Source organism: Tachyglossus aculeatus, chromosome X3 (assembly GCF_015852505.1).
Source record: "Tachyglossus aculeatus isolate mTacAcu1 chromosome X3, mTacAcu1.pri, whole genome shotgun sequence".
In the NCBI taxonomy this organism is placed as follows: Eukaryota; Metazoa; Chordata; class Mammalia; order Monotremata; family Tachyglossidae; genus Tachyglossus; species Tachyglossus aculeatus.
Window position 1 is genome coordinate 34532392 of NC_052099.1, and position 26967 is coordinate 34559358.

Sequence of the window (26967 nt, forward strand, 5' to 3'; positions counted from 1 at the left end):
TCTGTCTCCCCCTTTTAGACTGTGAGCCCACTGTTGGGTAGGGACTGTCTCTATGTTGCCAATTTGTGCTTCCCAAGCGCTTAGTACAGTGCTCTGCACATAGTAAGCGCTCAATAAATACAATTGATTGATTGATTGATTGTGTGTATATATATATATTATACACACATATGTGTTTTATATGTTATACATACATATATACATATTACACATACACATATTCTAATTATTCTAATATTGGGCTTCTACTGAAAACATCTAAAAGCCTTATTAAGGTCTAAAATGTTTTCCTACTACTTGGGATTAACTGGGCTCCACCACAGTTTTGTCCCCCTTGTTTAGAACAATCACATGACAATTGCTTACCAGGGCCATAATGTCTGAAATCACCAGGACAACGAGGAAGAGGCTGCAACAGAGGAGAAAACATTTATGTCATGCGCTGTGGTGGCAGAACCAGTGACCAGGTACCCCAAAACCACCGTCCCCCTCCCTGCCCCGTCCCGTCCCGTCACTGGTCCACCTGGGAAAGCAGAACCAGGCCATGCCCCACCGCTGGCATACTTGCTCTCAAAGCGTGCCTCCCGCCGAGAGGGCATTATACACGTGCTTTGGTTTGAAGAAGTGAAGAGGGACAGTTCTGGGAAAGGACTGATGGAAATTTTAATGGTGAAAGCAGGATTGTCAGGTGGGGGCACCCGCACTGGGATCTTAGAAAGGATATATCTCCAATCGTCGGCTCTGCTGAAAATTCTGAAATATTTCTGGGGTGAACGCTCGAAGAGCAGAACCTTGGAATAAGTCTGCACGGGCAGAGATAATAATAATAATAATAATGGCATTTATTAAGCACTTACTATGTGCAAAGCACTGTTCTAACTGCTGGGGAGGTTACAAGGTGATCAGGTTGTCCCACGTGGGGCTCACAGTCTCAATCCCCATTTTACAGATGAGGTAACTGAGGCCCAGAGAAGTTAAGTGACTTGCCCAAAGTCACACAGCTGTCAATTGGCGGAGCTGGGGTTTGAACCCATGACCTCTGACTCCAAAGCCCAGGCTCTTCTCCACTGAGCCACGCTGCTTCTCCAGAGATGGGCCCATAATGCAGGGAAAACTAGGGACACTGATCTGTAACAATCAGTCGTAGTCATCGAGGGCTTACTGTGTACAAAGCACTGTTATAATCAATCAATCGTATTTATTGAGTGCTTACTGTGTGCAGAGCACTGTACTAAGCACTTGGGAAGTACAAGTTGGCAACATATAGAGACAGTCCCTACCCAACAGTGGGCTCACAGTCTAAAAGACTGTTTTAAGTTAGTAGAAATGATCCCTGCCCACAAGGAGCTTACAGACTAGAAGGGGAGACGGGCATTACTATAAATAAATTGATTACGAATACGTACACAAACACCATGGGGCTGAGGGAGGGATAATAATAATTATGGCATTTGTTAAGCGCTTACCATGTGCAAAGCACTGTTCTAAGCGCTGGGGAGGTTACAAGGTGATCAGGTTGTCCCACGTGGGGCTCACAGCCTTGGTCCCCATTTTACAGATGAGGTAACTGAGGCACAGAGAAGTTAAGTGACTTGCCCAAAGTCACACAGCTGACAATTGGTGGAGCCGGGGTATGAACCCATGACCTCTGACTCCAAAGCCCGTGCTCTTTTCCACACGGAGCGCAAAATCAGGGTGACACAGGAGGGAGTGGGAGAAGAGGAAATGAGGGTTTAGTCAGAGAAGGCCACTTGGAGGAGAAATGCCTTCAACAGGCCCTGAACCTTACCTGTAACCTTCCATTCCAGCCCTCCCACGCCTCTGGAGAGTAACTCCCTCTCGCTTTCACTCTCCTCTGCACCTTTCTGCTCCCCCCTTCACACCTGGGAGGGAGGCTGAGGCCTTTCATCCCAGGGACTGGGACATTTGGGGAACAGCGGCCTTGGAGGCGGAAAGCACGGCTAGAGAGGGGAGGGGAGTGGATGTAGCCGGGGACCTACTGGTAAAACACTGCACCATGGGGGAACCTCCAGCTTCCTGGTTTGGGTATAGGGGAGAGAGGGGAAAAAAGGGACAGACCCATTTAGATTTGAGGTTGGACTGTTAGTTGTTTCTGGGTTTCTCTTGCCCTCCTTATTACAGGCAACTTGGGGCAGAGCCTGTCTGCAATTTATTTCTTCTCTGTATGTTCCCACCTGCCTGGTAAAAGTGCTATGCACTGAGTGAGCGCTCACCAGTGTTAGTAATAAATAACAGATTAAACCTGCCTTCTCCTTCTCAGGCCCTCAGATGCCTTCCTCTCTGGAGTCACAATCCCATTTAAATGCTAGAATACTGATCCCCTAAAGAAAAAGTACAAGTTGACTGCCCGCAACTCATTTGTTAAATAACACCAAGGGGTATGGACCGAGAGTCTCTTCAGTATGTTCTAGACCAAACTAAGCCTCACTGAAAAATGCCTTTCAAAATAAAAATTTGGCATCTTATGATAGGGTGGTGATGAGACCACTGCTTAAGAATTTCCAATTCACGGGTAACACACAATAATGTGATGCAGAACCGTGGACTAGCTTCACCTCATCAAGTACAGAATGTAAATTAATGCTAATATTCATTATTTCTTTCAGCTTGGGATCCTAACAATGCAGCTTCAAGAATAACAATATTCTACAGAGCAGCTTAAAATTCCCTCAAGTGTCTGTCTTTCCTGCAGCAGGCTGAACAGCCCCTGTGCTGATGAGGTTATTTTCCCGGTCAAAGACAAAGAGTTGAGCTGACAGAGCCTCGGTTTCTGAGATGAACCACTCCAGACATCGCCCGAGGCTCTGACATAAAACTCGCAATTCCACGTGCCAGATGCAGGAAACTGAAAGAGACTGCACAAAGTAAGTGCTCAATAAAAACAACTGATTGACTGATTGATTGATTAACCTAGGAAGTTCAGGGAAGCAGCATGGCCCAAAGGTTAAAGCAAGGGCCTGCGAGCCAGAGGACCTGGGTTCTAATCCCGGCTTCATCACTTCCCTGCTGGGTGATCCTGGGCAAGTCATTTCACTTATCTATGCCTCAGTTTCCTCAACTTCAAAATGGGGTTTGAATACCTGTTCTCCCTCCTACTTAGACTGTGAGCGATCTAAGTTGTATCTTTCCCAGTGCTTAGAACAGCACATGACACAGTGAGTGCTTAACAAATACCATAAAAAAAAGAGTTCTCTTATGGTGCAAAAGGTGTTTGAAAGCAATTTGTACAGCCGGAGTCGCATTAATACAACTTCTCCTTTATCTTCTTCTGATCCATGTGGAGTAAATCATGCTAGCTCAGAGCAGCTATTACAATGAATTATTGACTGCCACTTAATGAACCCCAGGAATAGCTGCTCCTTTGCTGTGCAAGTCACTTTGCAACAAGACTTTAAATGTTCAGCTTCATTCTTTAAACTATGACCACGATTCAATGTAGATAACCTAGAGCTGCTGGGATTCCCAGTTGACTTATTTTTCTCCAGCGAGGAAACAGGCCTGCAGCCAAGCAGAGAGGGGCGTTTTGGAATATGAGCCTAATTGGGAGGCTTTCTTTCTCTAGTTCTCTCTCTCTCTCTGTCTTTCTCCTCCAGCACTGTGAGGTGGCTCACTGGCAGGGCCCGACCCAAGAACTGAGACACGTGCTCTGGGCACTGCATGGGGCAAGGCGTGGCTGTCTGTCTCAGCCCACTGCAAAGGGCAGGCCCCAGTGTGGGAGGGATGAGGTCTCGGAGGAGGCTTTTACTGCTGACCAGCACGGTAGCCGCTGAAAGGAAAACAGCAGCTGCAGGTCTTCCCAACCTGGCTCCCCAAGCTCATTCCCGTTCATCCGGGACGCAGCCCGGCCCCGATGCCCAATGCTTCGCTCGGGGGGGAGCGCATTTTATTCCGGGAGACCCTCGGTCATGGACGGAGGGGATTCCTGTTTCAGGACCCTCCTGACACTGAGGGTACCATTGGAGGGGGCCAGCAATCCTGTGAAATGCTGTGAAATGTTTCCTTTGGCAAAATGCAGGGCCCCGACAACGCTGGCCTTACCTTTTAGAGGATAACCGTGTGGTGACTTGAACGGCCTCAAAAGCACACATCACGAGGACAAAGGGAATTAAAATCTGTTCACAAAACAAAGAGGGCTCTGGGTAAATGTCTAAGCCATCCGGACATTCAGAAGCCAGTTAAAAACATATACCAGATTGATTTACGAGAACATCATCTAATTGTTTAACCCAATGTTACATTACATTGCATCAGAGCACACGGAGGAATAATACAAAGTTGTCCAGGGAAGGGGGTGGTTCGGCTAATCCATTTGGTATCCTGAACACGAGGCACCAAATCTATTCCGGTCACTTAAACGCAGCACAGTTCCACCAAGCGCCACAGATAAAAATTAGTTCTTAAACTTCTCTCGCTTCCTTCAGTCATCCCACTTAAAATGCTTGTCCAAACAGTATCACGACAAAGATCATTCCAAGGCAGGGCAGCACAAGCCATAATTCCCAGGCCGAAGAGACGGGAACGGTGGGGAGACCAAGAGACGCTTTGAATGAAACCAGTTTAACGAGACAGATCCAGCAAACCAAAAGCTTAGCTAGTTAGCCCAGGGTCTTTCTGGCTTTGACCTTGCTACAGTCCCCTCGATAAATATAACTGCTCCATTACAAGTCGAACTAGGTTTCCTACATAGATTTTTTTCAAAAATAATGGGAAAGAAGACACGCGAAGCGATTAGCGGCTCATGTAATTACTTTCTTATAGATTTTACTAAGCCCCTGCCAGACGTTAACTCTAAAAAGCCTTTGACACTCAGTTTAAAGCAAAAGTGGAAGAAAAAAGAAAATTACAGAGTCTATTAGTACTGCCGGAGCAATTAAATTCTCAGAACAATTCTGTTAATGTACAGTGGGACATTAGAGTTTCAAGGCCGACCACATTAGTTGGGACGGTTATTTGAAAACTTCCCAACTTATTTTAATCTCAGCGGTTAGCAGAGTTAAAATAAGAAAACTTCCACAGGGAAATCATTGGGGAATTAAAAAAATATTTTCCAACTTTCTCCAACTGAGATAAGGCTTTTGAAAATTTGAGGATTTTTCTGGCAGTTTTTCCACACCAGTCTCTATTAGTCATGCATTAAAACATAGATTTGAAGCCTTAGGGCTCTGAAAAAAAACTAAAAAAAAATAACAATAGTTAAAATTTTTTAAAGCTTTGCTCTAGAGGAAGCCTGCAAAACACTTGGGCTTCCTAGAATTCAGAGGGATTGGACAAGGATGTTTAAAGAAAAGCGGGCGACAAGACTTAGTTCTCCTCCAGAAAAAACAGCCAGCATTAATCTCGACATAGGCAACAAGATTAAGGTGATTCTGTGCTTGCAGTTCCAGGTGTCATTTGTTTGCTCAGCAGTAAATGGTCAAAAACCGACGTAGAGGTTGCTACGCAGGGAGTCACAGCAAAGAAAAGTGTGCATTACTCAGAAACTGCAACCAAGAGAGGCTGGTTTCAGCACACGCAAGGCAGGGGTAAGGCACGCGTGTGTGTGTCCCGGAGGGATGGGGGCAACCATCCCAAATAATCCGCTAGCGCCGTGAGGAAGCCAGCTGACCACTTACTACCCACTGTCGGGAATTTGGGCTCAATCAGCATCCTGCCTCTCACTGTCCAGGAGAGAGATGCTCGGAAGACTATGGGAGAGCACTGGCTACCCAAGAAGCCATTTGGAAACCCCAGTTCCCCAGCATGGCCTAGTGGAAAGATCACAGGCCTGGAAGCCAGGAGACTTGGATTCTAAACCCGACTCCACCACTGTCCTGCTGTGCATGACCTTAACACCTCTGGACCTTAATTTCCTCGTCTGCAAAATGAGGATTCAAATAACAATGATAACGGTATTTGTTTCGTGATTACTATGAGCCAGGCACTGAACTAAGCGCTGGGGTGGATTGAAGCAAATCAGGTTGGACACAGCCCCTACCCCACGTGGGGATCACTGTCTCAATCACCATTTTACAGATGAGGGAACCGAGGCCTAGAGAAGTGAAGTGACTTGCCCAGGATCACCCAGCAGACAAGTGGCGGAGCTGGGATTAGAACCCATGACCTCTTGACTCCCAGGCTGGTGCTCTATCCATTATGCCATGCTGCTTCTCAATACCTGTTCTCCCTTCTCTCTAGACTATGCGCCCCGAGTGGGACAGAGATGGTGTCTGATATGAATGTACTGTATATTCCTCAGCACAGCCCTGGTCAGCTCTCTGTTTGGCTTTCCTGCTTTTTTCCCCTTTCAAGCCCTGCCCATGGCTCTCCCAACGCCCTCTGCCTCTCCTACTGCGGTTTTCCTCCTCCAGTCCTCCCACTCCATCTGCTCCGGGCCTCATCCGGCCTCATCCTCCTGCCACCCTGTCTACTTGCATCTCTGGACCCTCCCCTCGTCACGTACCTCTCCCATCCTGCTCCCTCCTACACTGACCCCTTTCATTTGGTCCAGTCGTGCATGACATTTATGAAGCAGAAAATGTGTCCAGAATTACAAGAGGACTACTAGGTGCCCGAATGACTCGAGAAAGATGAATTGGTCTCCTTGGAGCACCTTGAAAGAGTTCCATTAGTAGAGGTGATGACGAACCTTCCACATCATCAGGGCTCCCATCAGAAAAGGGCTAAACACAGTCAGGAAGCAATAAACAGAAGCCGGATCAAAACTGAGGAAACGGGAAACAAAAACAAAAAAGGAAGACGGGGTATGAGAAGGCACCCTGTATTTACGGAAGTGCTTTCCACCAGAAAACACACTTCCCTCTGCACAATGCATTTCAATGATTTCACTACATAAAACCACATTTTAAGTCAAAAAGGCCCAACTACATCGGTGTCAAAACATCACATATCTGTCCTAACTTTCCCAACCTCCTTTTATTAGGCCTCATCTCAGAGCATTAAAACAGCCCACTCCACTCCTGATTGCTTTGCCTAAGCTTTCTTCATTGGGCATTATTTCCAAATAAAATGTTTAGACCATGTCCAATCTGATGGTCATCTTATCTACTGTGGCGCTTAGCAGAGAGTAAGTGCCTAGTCCGTACCACAGTTCCCGTATGGCCTCAATTTTTCTGGCCAGGGCTAGTAGGAACATCAATCAGCTAAGTTACCTGTTAATAGAAGCTATGTTTCCAGTCCCAAAAAAGGCCGTCACGATGAAGAAAACCTAAATCTGGCTAAGGAAATGTCCAAGCAAGTTAGCAATTAAAAACCCCCCACAAAAATGGTATGAACTTTTTTTTCCTCTAAAATGGTTCACTCACCAAAGCTGTCCTGCTGTTTCTATTGCTTGCTGGTAAAATGGAAAACAACATTCGAATGCTTCAGTTCACCTGTTCTGACCTGCCATGAAATGCTCTCGGAAAGAGGCGCCAAGCACGTGCTTGTGAGAGCTGCCTGGCTTCCTACAGAGGAGCCGTGCACTTCTCATCTGCACTTTTCCGGGCTACTTAAGTGGGTGATTACAAGGTTGGAGGAGCAAACAGGCGGCCCCAGGGTTAGGGGAGGAATAAGCCTGGCAGCTGGGAGACGAGGAGTGGAGGGTTGGTTACCAGTGCTGGGAACGCAGAGACGTGGGTGCCGGCTCTAAATCGCTTCCACGTAAACAGAGCACTGCGATAGGGCCACCGAACCTCTCGGGGTCTGTGGGGGGAGCGGCGGCTCCATTCTTCCGACTGGGCTACCTCGAGCAGCCGCTACGGCTGCCATCCGTTTTTCTCCTCTGTTTCTACTTGCCCCGCCGCAACCAGGAGCCAGGCATGCGGCTGTCCATCGTTCTGCTGCCACAGTGAGGATGGAGGGCAGAGTGAGGGCATGAGGCAGCACTGGGAGAAAGAATGGCGTGGAAAGGCTAGAGCGTCATCATTCTGCTGGGAAGGAGGGTCCTGTTCTGATCAAGGATGGAGGCCGAGGACCGGTCCCTCCCAGCAGGGATAGGCCACAGCTTTGCTTGGTACCGCCGTCATTGGCGTTTCTCTTCAGTGTTACTATCGGTGGTGTCAGATGATCACTCAGTGGCATTAACTGAGCATTTACTGTGTGCAGAGCACCATATTAAGCACTTGGGAGAGTACAAAACAACAGAGTTGGCAGACACATTCCCTGTTCACAAGGAGCTTACGGTCTAGAGGGTGTCTTCTTTTAATATGAATGACAACTTTATAAAGTTATACTTTATGAAGTATATTTATTTTAGTGAGTTTGCCAGGTTGCTTCTTTCTCAGAGATTATCTCCTCTGCCTCATCTCCTCCTTTGAGATGGCTAGTCCCCTGTGGGCTAGGCAGTGTCTGATCCACCATTCTTGTACCTCTCCTGGAACTCTAGAAATAACAACAATAATACTAATGAAGACCTGCTCCCTGCCCTCGAAGAGCTTGCAACCTGATCTGGGACTGCATTCTGGGACTTTTTTATGGTATTAAGAGCTTACTATGTGTCTGACACTATTCTAAGCGCTGGGGTAGGTACAGACGAATTAGGTTGGACGTAGTCTCTGTCTCGCACGGGGCTCACAACCTAAGAAGGGGGGAGAACAGGAGAAACGAGGCAGAGAAGTGAAGTGACTCGTCCAAGGCCACACAGCAAGCAGCTAGCAGAGCTGGGATTGGAACCCAGGTCCTCTGACTCTCGGGCCCGTGCTCTTTCCCCTAGGCCATGCTACTTCTCAGCATGGTCCATACTTCTCATGGACATGTACTGGAGAGTCCTCGCAGAAGGCTGGGAGACAACCCCACACTTCCTACTGTCCCCAGAGCCCACAGTGACGCTACCGAAGATGCTAAAAGGGAAGGGAAAATAGGGCAGATTGGGAAGCAGTTCCAAATCATGGTTTTCCAGGCAAAAAAATGTCAGCATGATTCCCCCTCCCTACAATCCTAGGGGGGCATGTCTGCACTGCTGACCAGAACATTTCATGCCGGGAAGCAGAGAACAAAAGACGGCTAAAATGAGATAGAGTACCTAGTGGGGCAGAGAGCTCAGCTACAAGAATTCATCAGTTCTGTTAGGTCTCTCCCCTCTGCTTCCTTTAATTGGATGGGGTTAAGAAGGAAAGACCGAGGCTAAATCAAAGCAACCCGAGAGGGATCTCTTTGCTCAAAGTTACCTGGCTGATGTTCAGCTGGGAACAGCCAAACCAGAGGCAGGGCCAGGCTGAAACTGGCAGAGGCACTGGGCATTGTAAGGACTCTAAAGCAGGGCTCCCCTCTCAGGATCGCACCTGGAGAGTTACCAGTCCTCTACCGGCCTCGGTTATGGCAGGGAGAGTCAAGCAGAGGCCTACCCATTCCATATCTAGCTTGGGCAGTGGCTAGCGAGTGGAAGGCAAAACTCTCCTGTGCTGGGCAGCAGTGGCATGGGAGAGAGTCGAGGGAGGAGATTCAAGCTGACTGTGAGGAAAAAGGCAACGGTAAACCACTTCTGGATTTTTACCAAGAAAATTCTTACACTACCAGAACGATTGCAGATGGCAAGTGGGGCGTTCTGGGAGAGCTGTGTCCATGGAGTTGCTAGGGGTCGGAGACGACTTGACTGCATAAGATGAGACAAGAGAGCAGGGCCACCTGTGTTCCCGAGGACTGCGTAAGCCAGAGTCTGAGTGTGGCTCCGGCCAGGGAAGCAGTGGAGATGGAGGCATTGGCCAGGTCTGAGTGGGCGGCTGGTGGGGCCCGTGGCACATGCCACGGTGGGCAGAGAGCTATGTTGGCTGCCTTCTGTGGGCAAGGCACTGAACTGGGTACCTTCTATGGGTACAGCACTGTGCCTGGTGACTTCTGTGGGCAGAGTGCCCGCCCGCTGGCCATGTTTTGTGAGGAGTACAAGACAGCGAGGGAGGAAGGGAAGGCTGCCTGGGTCTGGAGTGAGGCCCTTAATAATAATAATGATGAAGGCATTTATTAAGCGCTTACTATGTACAAAGCACTGTTCTAAGCGCTGGGGAGGTTACAAGGTAATCAGGTTGTCCTATGTGGGGCTCACAGTCTTAATCCCCATTTTACAGATGAGGTAACTGAGGCACTCACACAGCTGAAAAGTGGCGGAGCTGGGACTTGAACCCATGACCTCTAACTCCAAAGCCCGTGCTCTTTCCACTGAGCCACGCTGCTTCTCACACCACGGCTGCATCCACAGCCCCCTCCAGCCTGGCTCTGGCATACCCCTGCTGCTGCCCTCATCACCCAACGCTGATTCCAGTAGGGCTGGAATCCTCAACTGGGATTGGAATGCTTTTCTGAGGCCCCAGGTAAAGGTTGGAAGAACAGGTACATGAAGGTGTTTTCACCCTAAACTGAAGGGGAAAAGGAATGTAAAATGAAAATGATAAAGCAGTAAAGAGCCTGGAGAGCAGTGCGGAGGAAAGAGCCCAGGCCCGGGGATCCGAAGAACTGGGTTCTCATCCCAGCTCTGCTACTTAACTTATCTGGGTCTCAGTTTCTTCATCTGTGAAAAGGGGATGCAATATCTGTTCTCCCTCCTATTTAGGCTGTGAGTCCCATGTGGCAGAGGGACTGTGCTGGACCTGATTATCTTGCATCTAAAAGATAAGCTATTAAATGTTTAATCTGAAATTTGTGACTGTAGCCCTACTCAAATTAGACTGCTGGGCACAGAGTAAACATTTAACAAATACCACAATTATTATTATTATTACTATTATTCTTCAAGAGGGTTAAGATGAGCAAATGTAAAATGGTTTCCTTAGCAGTCCTGTAATCTGGCAGAAAACTGACTGGGAAGGGAAATGGCAAAGCTTATAATAATAATAATAATAACAATAATAATAATAATAATAATAATAATAATGGCATTTATTAAGCGTTTACTATGTGCAAAGCACTGTTCTAAGCGCTGGACACTGTTTTAAGTGCTGGGCACTGTTCTAAGCCAGCCCTCTTGACTGTACACTCCTTGTGGGCAGGGAACGTGTCTACCAAACCCATTCTATAATACTCCCCCAAGCACTTAGTACAGTGTTCTGTAAACCATAAGAGCTCAATCAATACAACTGACTGATCAGTGCTCCCCCCACAATGATTCCGGTGCTCCCCATCCTAAGCCTCAGGAATGGTGTGCCATCTTCTTCTGAGAAAGCTAAACTGTCCACCTTCTCTCTGAATCTCACAAAAGGATACGAAGAAAAAGGACCTGCGGATGTCGTCCAAGTGGAGTTGTCGAAACTGAGTTAGATCAGTATTATGGGAGAAACGGATGCTAGTGAGCTGGGAAAACAGCACAAGAAAAAGCAACACACAATGGCAGGGGGATTACTTTGATAGCAATAAGTAACTTTACTGTAAAGAATTCTCACCCCATCCACCATAAAATCCGTTGCTTAAAAGGTACTTAATTTATCTATATTTTGATGGTCTCTACCAAAGAAGCAGCGTTCATTTTCCATGGTGTCCTGAAACCAGGACAATAGAGTAGAGGATCTCTAGCATATTAACCTTTGACTATCCCCTCTATATTCTGAAACATATTCGTTCCCTGATTCGGCTCCCTGGCCATGGGTAGGCATGACGGCGCTAAGTATAGCGCAGAGTTAAAAATCTCTCGGTTTCTATGTTTTGCTCTCAATCTGCAACCACTCCACTGGGGAGAAACCATTTTTCTTTCAGTTAAAAAAATCAACACTTTTTTTTTTTCCAGAAAGAAAACTGATGGTGAAATGTAATTCTTCCATAGTGGTTTTGCATCACAAGCCACTATCAAAACTGCAAGTTCACCACGACCAGTTACTTCTTCAGCTCCATTCCAAAGTGATTCTCATTAGGTGGGTTTTCTAGCTGCTCCAGGACAGATAAGGAGGGACTGTTTTTTAGCAATGAAATTAAGGCAAAATGGTCTTGCAATCTAAAGAATCAATTATATTATTTGATTCTCAGTTTCAACCTTAAAATAATACTGAAATAATGTTATGCCTACAAGTGCTGGTTGCATTATATGTTTTACCTAACATTAATCTTATAATTAATCTTACAAAGAGGAAGTCTCATATTAACCATTTCATATATGTAGTAGGTACATGTGTACGTATATAATGTTTATACATAGTATCAATCAATGGTATTTAGTGAGTGTCATTTGAATAGCACTGTGCTAAGCCCTTGGAAAAGTACAATGCAACAGAGTCGGTACTCACGATCCCTCTCCACAATGAGTTTTACAATCTACTGGGAGGAGCTTACCTAATTTACGTAAAATCTGGCCACAAAAATATTTGATCTGAAATTTGTGACTGTAGCCCTCCCTAGTCAAATTACAGTCATCAGTCAATGAACTTTGGAAAAATCATCCATTCTCCTTTTTCTTTTCTCCTCAAATAAATGACTATTAACCTTTGTCTCTTAACTGGTAGGTACATGTGCTGTCTAGGTCTCTCCTGCCCAGTTCATCATAGAGGAGGTGAAAAAACAGGAATATTCGGAACACTGGGCCCTCCTGTTTGATGAGGGATTTTTTTTTTTTTTTTGGCCCATGATCTTGATTCAGTCATAAGATTCTAGTTAGGGAAAATGTGTTTCCCTTTTGTGTTAGAGCAGTTATCTATGCTGGGATCATCCCAGGACTAAATAAAACTGCTTTAATGTATGGTAAAATGTATGTACAAATTGGATTTCATCTTTACCAAATGCCTAACATCAGAAACACTAAGGGATTCATAGCCAATTAATGGTATCTGATAGGATCCATCACTGAATCGATTAAAGGCTTTTTGAATTGGGAGGTACTTAAAAATTTAAACATTCTAAATCTCTGTAAATAACTGCAAATCTTGGAAGTTAAAGATGTTTCAACTGTCAAAGGGCAGAGAACAAAAGAACTTCTAAAATTTCAGATCAACTCGGAGGAAAATTTGCTGGAGAGGTACCTTCTGTTTGCAGGAAACTCCAGAAAGTTGTAACGTTTCTTGTTCCACATGTATCCAAACAAACATCAAACAAGATAGCACTAGTGGAAAGAGAGCTTCATACCTAAAGCAAAAAGAGAATACCACACAGCTCAAAGAATAATACCAATGTTGTTCAGGCACACTATTGCTCAAAATGGTGCTAAATATTTAGGTCACCGAATCATTTATTTTAATTTCCCTTTTAAATTATTTAGGAGAAAGTCAAAAAGGTTTGAGTAGAATCAACTTTGTTGTATTGTTCTCTCCTAAGCACTTAGTACAGGGCTCTGCATAGTAAGGGCTCAATAAATACCGCTGATAGAAGGACTGACTCAAACTCATGGCCGCCAAGGACAAGGAAATAATCTCTCAGCTCAAAATTTTCTCTGAAAATGAAGTGTGCTATTTCACATTTTTTTTCCTATTCAGACCACATTTACTTTCCCATCAAATCAATCTGGTAAAACCGCACATTAGTGTTCTTATTTCAGTGTGGACTGTGAGCATCAGTTAATATTTAATGAGTGCTTACTGTGTGCAGAACACTGTATTAATGGCAGTATTTACTAAGAACTTACTATGTGCCAAGCGCTGTACTCAATACTGGGGTAGATACAGGATAATTAGATGCCATGTGGAGCTTACAGTCTAAGTAGGAGGGAGAACAGGAATTAACCTCCATTTTGCAGATGAGGGAACTGAGGCGCAGAGAAGTTCAGTGACTTGCCCAAGGTCCCACAGCAGGTACGTGGAGGAGCCGGGATTAGAACCCAGGTTCTCTCACTCCAAGGCCCATGCTCTTTCCACCTGGCCATGCTGCACTGAGAGTTTGGGAAGGTACCATACAACAGAGTTGTATCTATTCTATTTTGTACATATCTATTCTATTTATTCTATTTTGTTAGTATGTTTGGTTTTGTTCTCTGTCTCCCCCTTTTAGACTGTGAGCCCACTGTTGGGTAGGGACTGTCTCTATATGTTGCCAAATTTTACTTCCCAAGCGCTTAGTACAGTGCTCTGCACACAGTAAGCGCTCAATACGATTGATTGATTGGTAGATGCGATCCTTACCCCCCGAGGAACTTACAGTCTACAGTATCCGTTTTCTTATAAGCAACTGGAGGACAGAGATCATCGTCTCTGGGACTCAGAAGGTCATGGGCTCTAATCCCAGCTCTGCCACTTGTCTGCTGTGTGGCCTTGGGCAAGTCACTTCATTTCTCTGTGCATCAGTTACCTCATCTGTAAAATGGGGAGTAAGACTGTGAGCCCTATATAGGGACAGGGGCTATGTCCAACCTAATTTGCTTGTATCCACTCCAGTGCTTAGTAAAGTGCCTGGCACATAGTAAGTGCTTAACAAATGCCATTATTATTACTTACAGTTTACTGAGTGCTTAGTGCAGTCCTCCACACACAGAGGACACTCAATAAATATTACCTATTGATCGACTGTATTATTAACATATTAACATATTTTGTTAATATGTTTGGTTTTGTTTTCTGTCTCCCCCTTTTAGACTGTGAGCCCACTGTTGGGTAGGGACCGTCTCTATATGTTGCCAACTTGTACTTCCCAAGCGCTTAGTACAGTGCTCTGCACACAGTAAGCGCTCAATAAATACAATTGATTGATTGATTGATTGATTGACTGATTGGTGAACTAGAAAAGATGAAGAAAACTTAAGGCACATAGTCCACCATTCATGACATCTAGTTCAGGAAACAAGCATCAGCTTTTTCAGAAAGATGCAAAAGGACTCCTCAATTCAATCCCTTGCAAATAGCATCAAGCATCTCTCTATCTTTTTTGTTCTGCTGTCAAGAATGCAACCATCTTTTCAGTTACAAAATGAAAATACTTTTCATAACATAAAATAATCCCCAAAGTGTGTTTTATAATAACGAACCACAGCTACATGAACACTAGTAAAATATGATCACTGCATGAATATGCCAAAGCCTCCAATGAACCCTTTCAGAGACAGAGCTAAAAAATAAAATACGATGCTATATCCTGGTCCTTTTATTGTTCTACGCTTGGAACTCCCGAAGTTTTCAATGGGATATTGCTGAATGGGCACCAAGATGGCATTTAATAATAATAACTTGCATAAAGGGAAAGACAGGCACTGTGACATGAAGCTCAGAGTCTCCCACAGGAACAACAACAACAACAAGAGCCCCGGCCCTTAGACTTTGGGAAGGAGACCATGAGCAGAGGAACTGATTAAAGGGTTAGTCGTTTGTGCGGAGCTACTCATACTTTCTTGTGCCTGCCAGTCTTGTGCCCAGTGGGGCACAGCGTGTAGTGATTGAGTAAGTGTGCTGGGGTGCAGCCTGTTCCAAGTGCACGTTGTGGTCTCAGCCAACATTAGGCAACTAAAGGAAAGACCAGAACTAGACTCTAGGTCTTCTGTTTTCCAAAGGCCTATTCTTTCCACTGGACACACAGCCAGGCTAGGAGTTACAGGTAGAAACAACCAAAAAGGATGAGACTGATTACAATGCAAAAACCGCGGAAAATAATTCCTGTCATCATTGATCCATCATCCCTAGCAACTGCATTTACTGAGCACCTACTGTGAGCATGGTCCAGTTCTAGACAATTTGGAACATACAAAAGAAGTAAAAAAAGTGCTCCCTGCCCACCGGTAGTTTATAATCTAATGGGAAAAACAAGTAGACATACTGGCCAAATATACGAGGAAGAGTAAGTACATAGATACAATGAATAAAAACAAAAGTAGGCAATTCAATAAATAAATGAGTAAATATTTCTTTTCAGTATTTGACAGATCCAGAAGGAGAAGGTTAAAAGACTCTTCAGAGCCAGCTATCATCAAAGCAAGGAGATAAAAAGGAGTTACCCTGTGCTGAGCAGCAGGTAAGTTGACATCAAGGAGAGAAGTATGCTGAGCAGTCTTTGGAAGAGAATCGTGGGACTCAGTAACGGCACAACCAAAGAAGAAGCTGCAACATACCAAAGGAGAACAGGTGTCAACATGTTACCTCGTGCTATGGACACGGTCGTGGGACACGCGGAACCACGTGTCAGTGGCCCAGTCATGGGATGGGCCTGATTCCACATCATTGCCACGGGTGGGGGAAACAAGTCACCAAATGTCATTGCCGTTGCCAATGATGATGATGGCATTTGTTAAGCGCTTACTATGTGCAAAGCACTGTTCTAAGCGCAGGGGGGGATACAGGGTGATCAGGTTGTCCCACGTGGGGCTCACAGTCATAATCCCCATTTCACAGATGAGGTAACTGAGGCTCAGAGAAGTTGAGTGACTTGCCCAAGGTCACACAGCAGACGTGGGGGCGGAGCCAGGATTCAAACCCATGACCTCTGACTCCCAAGCCCGTGCTCTTTCCACTGAGCCACGCTGCTTCTCTGGAACTTTGGTTACTATTTGAACAATTTAGCCCTTCAACGCAAATAGTGTACACAGGCTCATGATGGCCCTCACCACTGCTGCAAGAAAATTTACGTCATAGGTCACTACTTTCCCTAAAAATAAACATTCAGCACTTAGCCACATTTGTGTTTCTAAAAATCGGTGGATTTGAGTGGAATGGGATTTCATCCTTTGCCTTTTTTGGCAGATGAAATTGCCAAATTGCCAAATCAAACTGAACAACATTAAAAGAAATTCAATGGCTTGGTGCATTTACAGGCCTTCCCCTTCGATGATGAGACTTTGACTTCATCTGAAGTGGGATGTTAACCTGATGACCAAGACGGCTTAGCTGCTTAGCCCACTTGGCTCTGCCTTCCGAGTTGGCCCCTTCCGGGGAAAAGGGACTCAACTAAAGTGGCTCTAGTTGAGTGACTCAACTAAACATGGGGGCTGTCAGTCCTTGACTAACTCCTCATTTGCCCTACTCCCTCTCAATTGTGCATCACCTTCGCACTTTGTTCTGTACCCTTCAAGCATTTGATAGTCACCCCGCCCTCAACCCCCCACAGCATTTAAGTACATAGCCATAATTTATTTTAACATCCGTCTTAGACTCAGTTCTTCATGAGCAGGGAATGTGTCAACTCTGCTGTATTATACTCTCCCAAGTGCCTGGCATAGTGCTTTGCACACAGTAAATGTTCAATAATTACCACTGATCGACTGGATTGTCAGTCTCCCTGCAGTGACCAAGAAAGACAGTATCAGGGATGAAAAATTAACCCAGCATATATAATCAAGAACTGCAGTCTCTGAATCACATAGGGATTACAAAGCCTGCCTATCCATCATTTATCATCATCATCATCATTTGTATCGGTTGAGTGCCTACTGTATGCTGAGCACTGTACTAAGTACTCCATTTAATTTGGGAGAACGGCAGGCACAGATCATAGACACCCAAAGGAAATACGGGTGAACATTCAGAAGGGTTTTGAAAGTTGTTCTTTTTTTTTTTTAAGGATTTAATCAGATTAAGTCAGCATGAACTAAGTGGGTGAGTTGAGCATCAGTTCACTTTATGCTTAATTAATCTAGCAAAAATCTTCACGACAATCCCACTCAACTGCCATATTGCTGCATATGCTTCCTCATCCCTCATAAAGTGCCTCGTTCGGCTCTGTACGTGCGGAGTGGAATAAATGCTGCCAATAATGATGAACTCTGCCAACCGCCCACCATCCCGTTGGAGGCTTAAATGTGGGAATGACCGTTCACCCGTGTGGAAGCTGTTCTGGCCTTCACGGAGCGGCAGCTGCATTTAACCTGGATATAAATACTCTCCCGACTCACAGGCAGAAATGTGTGAGCTATCTTTAGAGACGACTGCATGGAGCAAGTCACGTAGCATCTGGGCTTCATTTCACACATCTGTTAACGGAATTTGCAATAATAATCTGTTCTATCATGTGTGTTGTGGAGAGTAGAGGCGATGACAAAATGAAAAAGGTCATTTCAACTCCAAAACTGTGGGGGTCAGAAGGATAGGAGAAATGAAAGGAGGTTTGGGGGCTGGCCGTAAGACTCCTCAGGAGACACGACTCCGTGCCAGATGGCTTCCCTCGGCCAACGGGCCAGCTACTGTCCCAAAATCTAAACGGTCAAGTGGCGGGTGAGCCTCCTCCTCTCAGGCAGCGGACTGAGGCCAGGCCCGCTGGGGAGCTGGAGAGTGGGGTGTACTGTGGAAGTTAGATGGGGTTGTTTGGAGGTAGGCGTGCGCTGGGAACTCAGGTTGGGAGGATGGACGGGAGCTGGACAAGCAGGTTGGTGGGGGTGGGAGAGACCTGCTTCTCCGGTTGGAATGTGGAGCAAGTACATAAGCAGGGATTTAGAACTGAGTGTGGGAGATGAGTTGGAGGAAGGATTTACTCCCCTCAGCTCTGGTGCTACTGGGCCCCTTGCCCCTCAGGTTCTTTTTTTTTCTCTTTTTTTTTCCTTGGTATCTGTTAAGCGCTTACTATGTGCCAGACACCATACTAAACAGTGGGCTAGGTACAAGCTAATCAGGTTGGATACACCCACACTCTCGGAGCTCAGTCTTAATTCCCGTTTTACAGATGAGGTAACTGAAGCACAGAGAAGTGAAGTGACTTGCCTAAGGTCACCCAGCAGACAAATGCTTAGAACAGTGCTTGGCACATAGTAAGCGCTTAACAAATGCCAATTATTATTATTATTATTATTAAATGGCGGAGCCAGCCTTAGAACCCAGGTCCTTCCAACTCCCAGGTCTGTGCTCTATCCTCTAAGCCACGCTGCTTCTCAGGTTTGACTGGTCTCATTTCCAGGCAGGCTAGGAAATGGGAGAGGGAACGCCTCCGGGTGTGTTATGGGATTCAAGCTTTCCGAGAGATCCCTAGCGCTGTCAGCTCTTGGATTGTCTCTTCAGGACTGGAACTGCCAGGCCACTCAGTCATAAAGTTTGGGGTCAGGCAGCATTGGCACTGGGTGAAAAAACCCACTGCCAACTGCTGCCACGGCTTACCCCTCCCACCCAACCCACTGTCCTTCCCGCCCCTGCAGTTTCCGCGCCACAAATATCCCACGACTGCAAAGAGTAGATATAACATGAGCTTTCCACTTCTTTTCTACTGCTACTGTTTCCTTTTCCTGAAGCCTCTCCCAGGCCTTCAGGGAAACAAGTTATGGAGGAAGAGGAGGGAGGACTAAGGTGATAAAAGGCTCTAAATTCCCCTCCACAGACTGGTCCCTGTTCTCCTCAGAACTAAGCAAAAAAAAAACCAACTCCAAAAAACAAATTCCTGCAAATGAGACAAAGCTCAATTTAAATTCTAGTTCTTGTAGTCTAGAGGTGAATGTTGCTAGAAGCCTTCAGTGACTGCACGTTTACTCCAAAAACAAATTCCTGCACTGCTGAATTCCAATACTGTGTGTAAAAGAAACACTTCAAACCCTTTAACTGGTTTCAGAAGTGGGGAGTCCACAGGGAGGTGGCTAAAGAATGTTCACGTGCATCGAGGGTTGAAGACAGAATTGAACTTTGTTTCCCATTCCCCACGGTAATTGAAATGTAGAACTTACAAATTCATGTGAAAGTCAAACCCAACAACCGCTGTTCAGATTCAGATTTTTGTTTTCCCGTGGAACCGCCCCGGGGATTTAACAGATGCTGAATGTCCTCCGCTATTATGAGACCACAAATATTTTCTGAGATGATCCTTAGCAACACACATGCAGATTCCCAAAGAAATCACATTTTCTCTTTTAAGTTCCAGCAAGAACTGAAAACTGCAGCTGCTGGCCATGGAATTTCCCTTTCTCAAGCCCATCTACTTTTCCTTTAATGACATTTGGTGTGTGAACAACTGGCTAAAAAGCAAGTCCGAAAGGAAATTTCAGTTTTAATCCAAGGGCACCTCACCCTGGAATTTCTCCCTGTGGAAGAGGCTTCTTACCTAGGATAAGCCAGCTACCGACTTGGTTCAGGAGGGGCAAACCCTGTTTCAGGAGCAGACTGCTATGGGTACTGCTCACAATGTAGGTAGACAGCCCGGTACTCAGCACCTGGAAACAAATCAACCAAAAAATTACAACAAACAGTTGGGAACCCTGAAGCTAGTTCTGTCCGTACAACTGTGACTCATAAATGCTTAGCACGGTGCTCTGCTCCCGGTAAGTGCTCAAAAAATAGCATCGCTGATGATGATTTACCTAAACGTCTAGCCCAAATTGTGGAGTTAAACCAGCAGGCCCTACAATACCTTAGCCAAAGGTCTTGTCTGGGTGAACAGGGGCCAGATCTAGTTTTCCAAAGGAATTCTCCTAGTGAAAATTCTGCTTTTTGGCCTGAACCTGCAAGGGGCAAAGCTGGCATTCTGCGTCCTGAAGACTGAACCAACCTTTTTGGGGGGCCTGTTTTCTCCAGCCCCATTCCCCAACTCCACATCCTTCCAGGACTGCTGTGGATACTCTGCTCTTCAGTAGGCCCTCAGATTGACAGCCATGCTGCACTCACCCCACTGATGTGCTGCGGGTGAAGGAGTCGGGGTGATTCCCTGGTCCCAGGCCGGCCGGCACTGAGGCGAAGGGGAAGAGGGGCACGCACGTGCAGAGCCGACTGGCATTCCACATAGCAACTATTAGTGGGTTGGGCGAGTGAAGACCCAGACGGGGTTAATAATAATAATAATGATGATGATGGTATTTGTTAAGCGCTTACTGTGTGCAAAGCACTGTTCTAAGCACTGGGGGGATACAAGGTGATCAGGTTGTCCCACGTAGCGCTCACAGTCTTAATCCCCAATTTACAGATGAGGGAACTGAGGCACAGAGAAGTGAAGTGACTTGCCCAAGATCACACAGCTGACAATTGGCGGAGCGGGGATTTGAACCCATGACCCATTAACCTTCGGTTAATCTCACCGAAGGAGACATGGGGTCGGAATAAGCTTACTATGTCGCCCTTAAATTCTACCATGCTGGGTGGTGATGGGGCCCAGTTCCAGGACTTAGGTTTTCCTACCCACTTCCATACCCTCCAGGGCAAGGGAATGATGCAGAGTCTTGGAAGGCCCGAACAGACTCAACAACTCCGTCCAACACTAGTCCGAGCTTTGAAATCAGGTGATGAGCATTTTTCTATTTTAGAAGAATCAATCAACCACAGGATAGCTTTTTGTGTGCAGAGCACTGTTCTAAGTGCTCGGGAAAGTACAAAATAACAGAGTTGGGAGACACATTCCCTGTCTGCAAAGAGCTTACAGTACACAGGAGAAGAAAACTAAATGGTATAAAACAAAACCTTCAATTCTAAGAGGCCAAAGTCAAAAGGCTTTCTTTCCTCTGACACTCTGCATCTCATAAAATTCAACAGGGGAAGGGCTTCCTGTCCTACATTCCTGAATTCCCATGTCGATCCAGAAACCCTGGATGCAGTGGTGATTGAGGAAGCAACGTGGCTTAGAGGAAAGAGCACGGGCTTTGGAGTCAGAGGTCGTGGGTTCAAATCCCAGCTCCGCCACTTGTCATCTGTGTGACTTTGGGCAAGTCACTTCACTTCTCTGGGCCTCAGTTCCCTCATCTGGAAAATGGGGATGAAGACTGTGAGCCCCTCGTGGGACAACCTGATTACCTTGTATCTACCCCAGTGCTTAGAACAGTGCTTTGCACATAGTAAGCACTTAACAAATGCCAACATTGTTATTATTATTATTGAGGAAGTATGAGGATGTGCAACAGAGAGACCCTGCCCAAAACTACAATTCAATTTTCCACCAACTAGTAACTAGCACTCCCCACTTCTAGACTGTAAGCCCGGTATGGGCAGGGATGGTCTCTCTTTATTGCTGAATTGTACTTTCAGAAAGCGCTAAATAAATAAGATTGAATGAATGAATGAACTCTGTTATCAACAGTCCAATCACCTTGAAATATCAATCATGGCCAAAAGAAGTATGTGATAATCCAAAAATCACCGTAGCGCCTTGGCAAATAGGCTTTGACTAAAGATCAATGGGATGCTGTGTGAGTTGATATGCTCAGAAAGACTACGGGTTGGGGTAGAAAGCTGAAGTTTTGAGGTGATAGCTGGGTAAAGGGCTGGGGAGGGGGGAAGGTGGGCGTCGGGTGGATGGTTATGACCTGGGGAGATGAGAAATTAATCGGGGAAAGGTGATTTCAGGATGGTTTTGTAGATGGGGAGAGCTGTGGTTTGCCAGATTTCGAGAGGGGTAGAGTTCCAATCCAGAGAAAAAGCATGATCAAGGGGCCAGAGGCAAGAGGGCCCTTCTGCCAGCAAAGGAGGCACAGTGAGCTTAACCTGAGATAATGAAGAGTGTGACCTCTAGGGTGTGGGTGACAAGAGTAGATAAGAGGGAGGGAGCTGAAGGAGAACCAAAAGGAAGAAGGATTAAATTAGGGTATTTAAATATTCAAAGAAGTATGTTCTACTGTTCTCATAGCCCTAGGATCCAGTCGGTTGAGTTCCCACATTGCATTTAAATCAGGCTACTAGAGAGAAACATCTGAGAAAATAAAAAAAAGCCATACAAATTTCAGGGTATAAAAACATTTTATAAAATCCATGGTTTTCAGAAACCACATAAATATTCTATGGTCCCTAGCTACAGCACAAGGTACCTCCTCCCGGAACTACTGTCCTCAGGAAAGAAGACTGCTTATTTTAATGATTAATAGCACAACATTCAGAGCGAAACACTGAATTAGTAGCTGGCTCAAAGCAATTTCCAAATGGTCTCTCCATGGGTCCCAAAAGAGTTGGGCACGGGCAAGCAAGAGTTCTCATCCCTAATGTCCACTGCTGCTAAGATAAGCACTCAAGACCAAATGAGTAGTGAGTAGACCACAGGGAGAACCTATGTCTTCTAACTCCCACAACCGCCTTTTTCTTTTAGACATGCTTTGCACACGGCAAAGTGAAAGCACACCCCTGGATTACTGTATTTCTCACTCTCAAGGCATTTGCCCCCTTTCTGAAAAAAGGAAGCTGTCCAAACAAAAGCAACAGAAAAAAAGAGAGAAAGAACAAAAGAGCTAAACAAGCTAAGTCGGAGGCTCTGTCTCCAAAATTAATGATAGGAATTTCTAATCCTGATCTAACATCAGTGATCGCCTTTATTCTTGGAATGTCCCTGCGATACAGAAAGAGGAAGGGAGTGTCTCCCACTCTAGACAGTGAGCTCCTTGGGGGCAGGGAACATATCTACCAACTTGGTTATATTGTATTCTCCCAAGCATTTAGTACGGTGCTCTGCACAAAGTAAGCACTCACTGATCCTATCATATCATATCACTGTTGGCATTACTATTATTGTTATTGGCATTGGTATTACTAGATACCAACCAGCTTACTGGGTCACCAAGTGCACTGCTCTCAAGAGAGTCATTTTTCAGAAAGCATGCATTTAACATTAACTATTTGTCCAAGCTTGAATTCAGACAATGGATGAAAAATAATACTTAAATCAGTAGCTCCGAACAATATTTTTATTGGATCTGATGAAGAAAAAAATCACCTACTAGAATTTCAAAAGAATTTTTTCCTAGAGACAAAGGACAATGAGAGTCAGACTTTTGCTCACACACCATTTATCATTCAACAGAGCTATTCAAAGTGTGACTTTTTTCTTTTAAGGATGAACATGGAATAGCGAAACTAAACCAAATATTTGAACAGCTGTCATTTCCTTTCATATCAATCAATGATATTTACTGAGCACTTACTATTTGCACAGCACTGTACTAAGTGCTTGGGAGAGTACAATCTAAGAATTGGTAGACATGTTCCTTACCCACAACTAGCTTATAGTCTAGAGGGGGAGACAGGCATTAATGTAAAAAAAAAATTACAGGTGGGTACATAAATGCCATGAGGCTGACAGAGGGGTGAATATCAAGTGCTTAAAGGGAAAGGCTTTGGGGTTTTCCGAGCAGATTCGGGGAGGAAATTTAAGCAACTGGAGATATTATCAGTGTGTGCGGGCGGGTGTGGCTGATTAAACTGATGTGGAACTGAGATGCCTCATGTGCAGGTAAAGACTGCTACTTGCTGCACTGTTGCCATTCTTGCACAAGGCGCCCAGTTCTGCTTTTGATCCTCCTCCTTAAGGTCACGATCTTTTGGAAGGAAGTTTCTGCTCCAAGGCAGTTGCATGCTCCCCCTTCCATCCCTCCACCTCCCCTACCCCTTTCTGACTTCTGCTGGACAGGCTGACCTTTTTGCTGTTGCTGATCCACTGTCCACTCCTCTTCCACACGACTTGGCACTATTAGCTACTGGAGGACACTGCTTATGGGTGGCTGGAGGATTTTTGGTTATTTTTTATTTTTTCGGTGGTCCTTACTAAGTACCAATTACTGTACTAAGGTCTTTGGTAGGTTGGACAGTCCCTGTTTCAGATGGGGCTCACGATTTACCTAAGAGGGAGTGGGATTTAATCTCCATTTACAGAGAGACTTGCCCAAGGACACACAGCAGATGAATGCAGAGCCTGGATTAGAACCCAGGACCTCTGACTCCCTGGGCCATGCTCTTTCCACTAGGCTATGCTCCTTCCTTGGGTACGGACTGTCTCTATGTGTTGCCGACTTGTACTTCCCAAGCACTTAGTACAGTGCTCTGCACACAGTAAGCGCTCAATAAATACAATTGATTGATTGATTGATTCCTAGGTAATCTGTTTTCCCTTTGTCAGACATTAGAAGCAACTAATAGGGTTATATAAGCCAGAAATTAGAGTTCTGTTAGAGAAAAGAAAAATCCTATACGGGCAGCCTCAAAGCAGGGGAGCCAGCATCTGGGAATCTGATGGCCATAGTGGACTTTAGCACCCAGATGGGTATTAATGCCACAATATAGAAAGGAGTCCCCAAACCAACTGGGGATAGGAAGTTCAGCAGTCTTCTCCTGCTAAGTGAACGCAATATTTACCGGCACCAACTCCCACCTGCCAAATCAAAGACTCATGAATGTGCTACAGGCCCAATCGATGCTCTCTCACAGGTTACGTCCCTGTGGGAACAATGAGGCCTTTGGGAGGTGCCAAAAGCAGGAATGACCACTCCGAGGTACTTGAAACTCTTGTGGGCCCTAGAGTCAATGCATCAAAAACCATCTAAATGATCAGATGCCAAGGAGCTTCACGACAGAAATCTAGTAGGCCTGTCGGAGAAGGGAATCCCATTTATAAATATCATTGAGCATTAAACGCCTACTGTTCGCAAAGAACTATACTGAACACCGGTAAAAGAAATACAAGATGGAGAATTAGGCCTGGTCCTAGGCTTCCAAGGTACTCCCAATATACAAATAAGGGGAGGAGAAGAGTTGGCGATGGATCCGTAAGAAAAGAGAGAACAATAAAAACACAAAAGCAACACATTAGACAAAGACAATGATAACTGCAAAAAGTGCAATACTGTGGCTACAGAAGCATAGTTTCACTATCACGATGATCTAGTTAAAATCTATAACTGGGCACATCTTTCCTTGACAATCTTCCTCATAGCTAGGGGTCTGCCCTGCTGCACCCTCCTCTTTCCCCCTCATAATCTTGCCCACGTACTTACCAAAAATTCTTCAGCCTGAAAAACAATGCTAAAGTGCTTTACAAATACAAAAATGACACATTCTAGAATCAGCAAGTTATTGCCTGTAGACTATAAAATCCCTGTGCGGTCAGCGAAAGAGGATTTCTGAAAAGCAATGTTTGAAATCGGCCAAAATGATCGAGACACGGAGCCTGAAAACAAGGTATCAGAAAGCTCCCTGTCATTTATGTTTGATTACGCTTCTATAACAGAAGAAAAGAAATGTTCCGCTGCGCTGACACCTCCTATCCTAAGCATATTCTGCACATATCCAGTCTTTCTTCACGTTGAGTCTGGAAAAAAGAACTAGGTTAGCTAGACTCAAGTTATTTTTCAAATTCAAACCAGAAAAGAAAAAGGAAAAAGGAAAAAGAGAATTCCTTGAGGGTAGAAATTTCAATTCAATCTTCATCAGCATGCATGCCAGCGAGGACTTTAGTAGTCCTGGGACAAAGGAATTGAGGGAACAATGTGGTTCAGCTACTGAAATCCCCACACCAAATGTGTATGCACGGGTGACAAAGAGATTTATGCCCTTGGATGCTTCATTAGGTATATAGATACAATTTTCTGTCTTCCAAAAATATATGTTTCTAGAGAGTGTCCTGGAATAATAATCCCATGTTACAAGATAGGAACTGACCTGACAAAAGTGCAATGACAAATCCTCGTGGACATATTTATTCCTGCTTTTCCAAAGAGATGCCACAGATAACAGGGATATTAAGGCAACTGAGAGTCCGGCTCCTGTGCTGTTGGAAAGAGAGACATATTTTGAAACTCTATTCCTTAACCTACCAGCAATTTATTTCAGTGCCTGACTTCCCGAATTAACTGTAAACTCCCTGAAGGCAGGGACCATGTCTACTAATTCTGTTGTACTCTCCCAAGGACTCAGTACTGCGGAAAAACACTCAATAAATACTATCGATTGATTTTTAAAAAAAGTTCTCTGGGGACTCAAAGAAAAATGGAAAACAACATTACTTTTTATGCATTTTTTTTGTCTCAAATGTCTATCTTGAGCCACCCTCAAAATAGGTCTACTCATAAAGCTGCTTCTTCATAAAAACTGTGATTTTCCTCCATTTTTTCCTTCTTTGTGAATTTTTTTGGAACTCAGGTTTGTCAGAATGAACTCTAAGGATAGCAACCTAGAATTCTTACTTCTTTTCTAATTACTTGACTACCCCACTGTCAACTGTACAGGTTGGTGTGTTTATGCTTGCAGTATAGTTCAGCATTATATGTTATGGGGAATTGTTGCCTAAGAGACCCAATACATTTTACAGACCTTCTCATCCTTTAAAAATTACTATGTGGAGGGGATAGGATGTCCAGTCCTGAGTGGGGTCAGCTTCTAGAGCCAGGAGAGGGCAAAGGTGAGGAGACGGGACAGCCGGGGAGCAGCTTGAGTCGTGGAAGTTAGGCAGGAGGGCCGCATCCGAAGCTCAGCTCAGGTCTGAGGGGAGTTTTGTGGG

At 45.2% G+C, this 26967-nt stretch overlaps 1 protein-coding gene across 3 annotated transcripts in view; it reads right to left on the minus strand.

Moving 5' to 3' along the window:
- The window catches only part of PIGN (phosphatidylinositol glycan anchor biosynthesis class N), a 94893-nt gene that overhangs the window by 7600 nt on the left and 60326 nt on the right, over positions 1 to 26967 (minus strand). For all 3 annotated transcript variants that reach the window (XM_038770330.1, XM_038770331.1, XM_038770332.1), the window contains 9 exons: positions 26130 to 26238; positions 19834 to 19942; positions 15821 to 15923; positions 12930 to 13032; positions 11191 to 11277; positions 7170 to 7225; positions 6647 to 6722; positions 4060 to 4133; positions 367 to 409 (listed from right to left, as the gene is read on the minus strand). In XM_038770330.1, coding sequence (XP_038626258.1) covers positions 367 to 409; positions 4060 to 4133; positions 6647 to 6722; positions 7170 to 7225; positions 11191 to 11277; positions 12930 to 13032; positions 15821 to 15923; positions 19834 to 19942; positions 26130 to 26238 — 760 coding nt within the window. The remainder of the gene's footprint in view (positions 1 to 366; positions 410 to 4059; positions 4134 to 6646; positions 6723 to 7169; positions 7226 to 11190; positions 11278 to 12929; positions 13033 to 15820; positions 15924 to 19833; positions 19943 to 26129; positions 26239 to 26967) is intronic.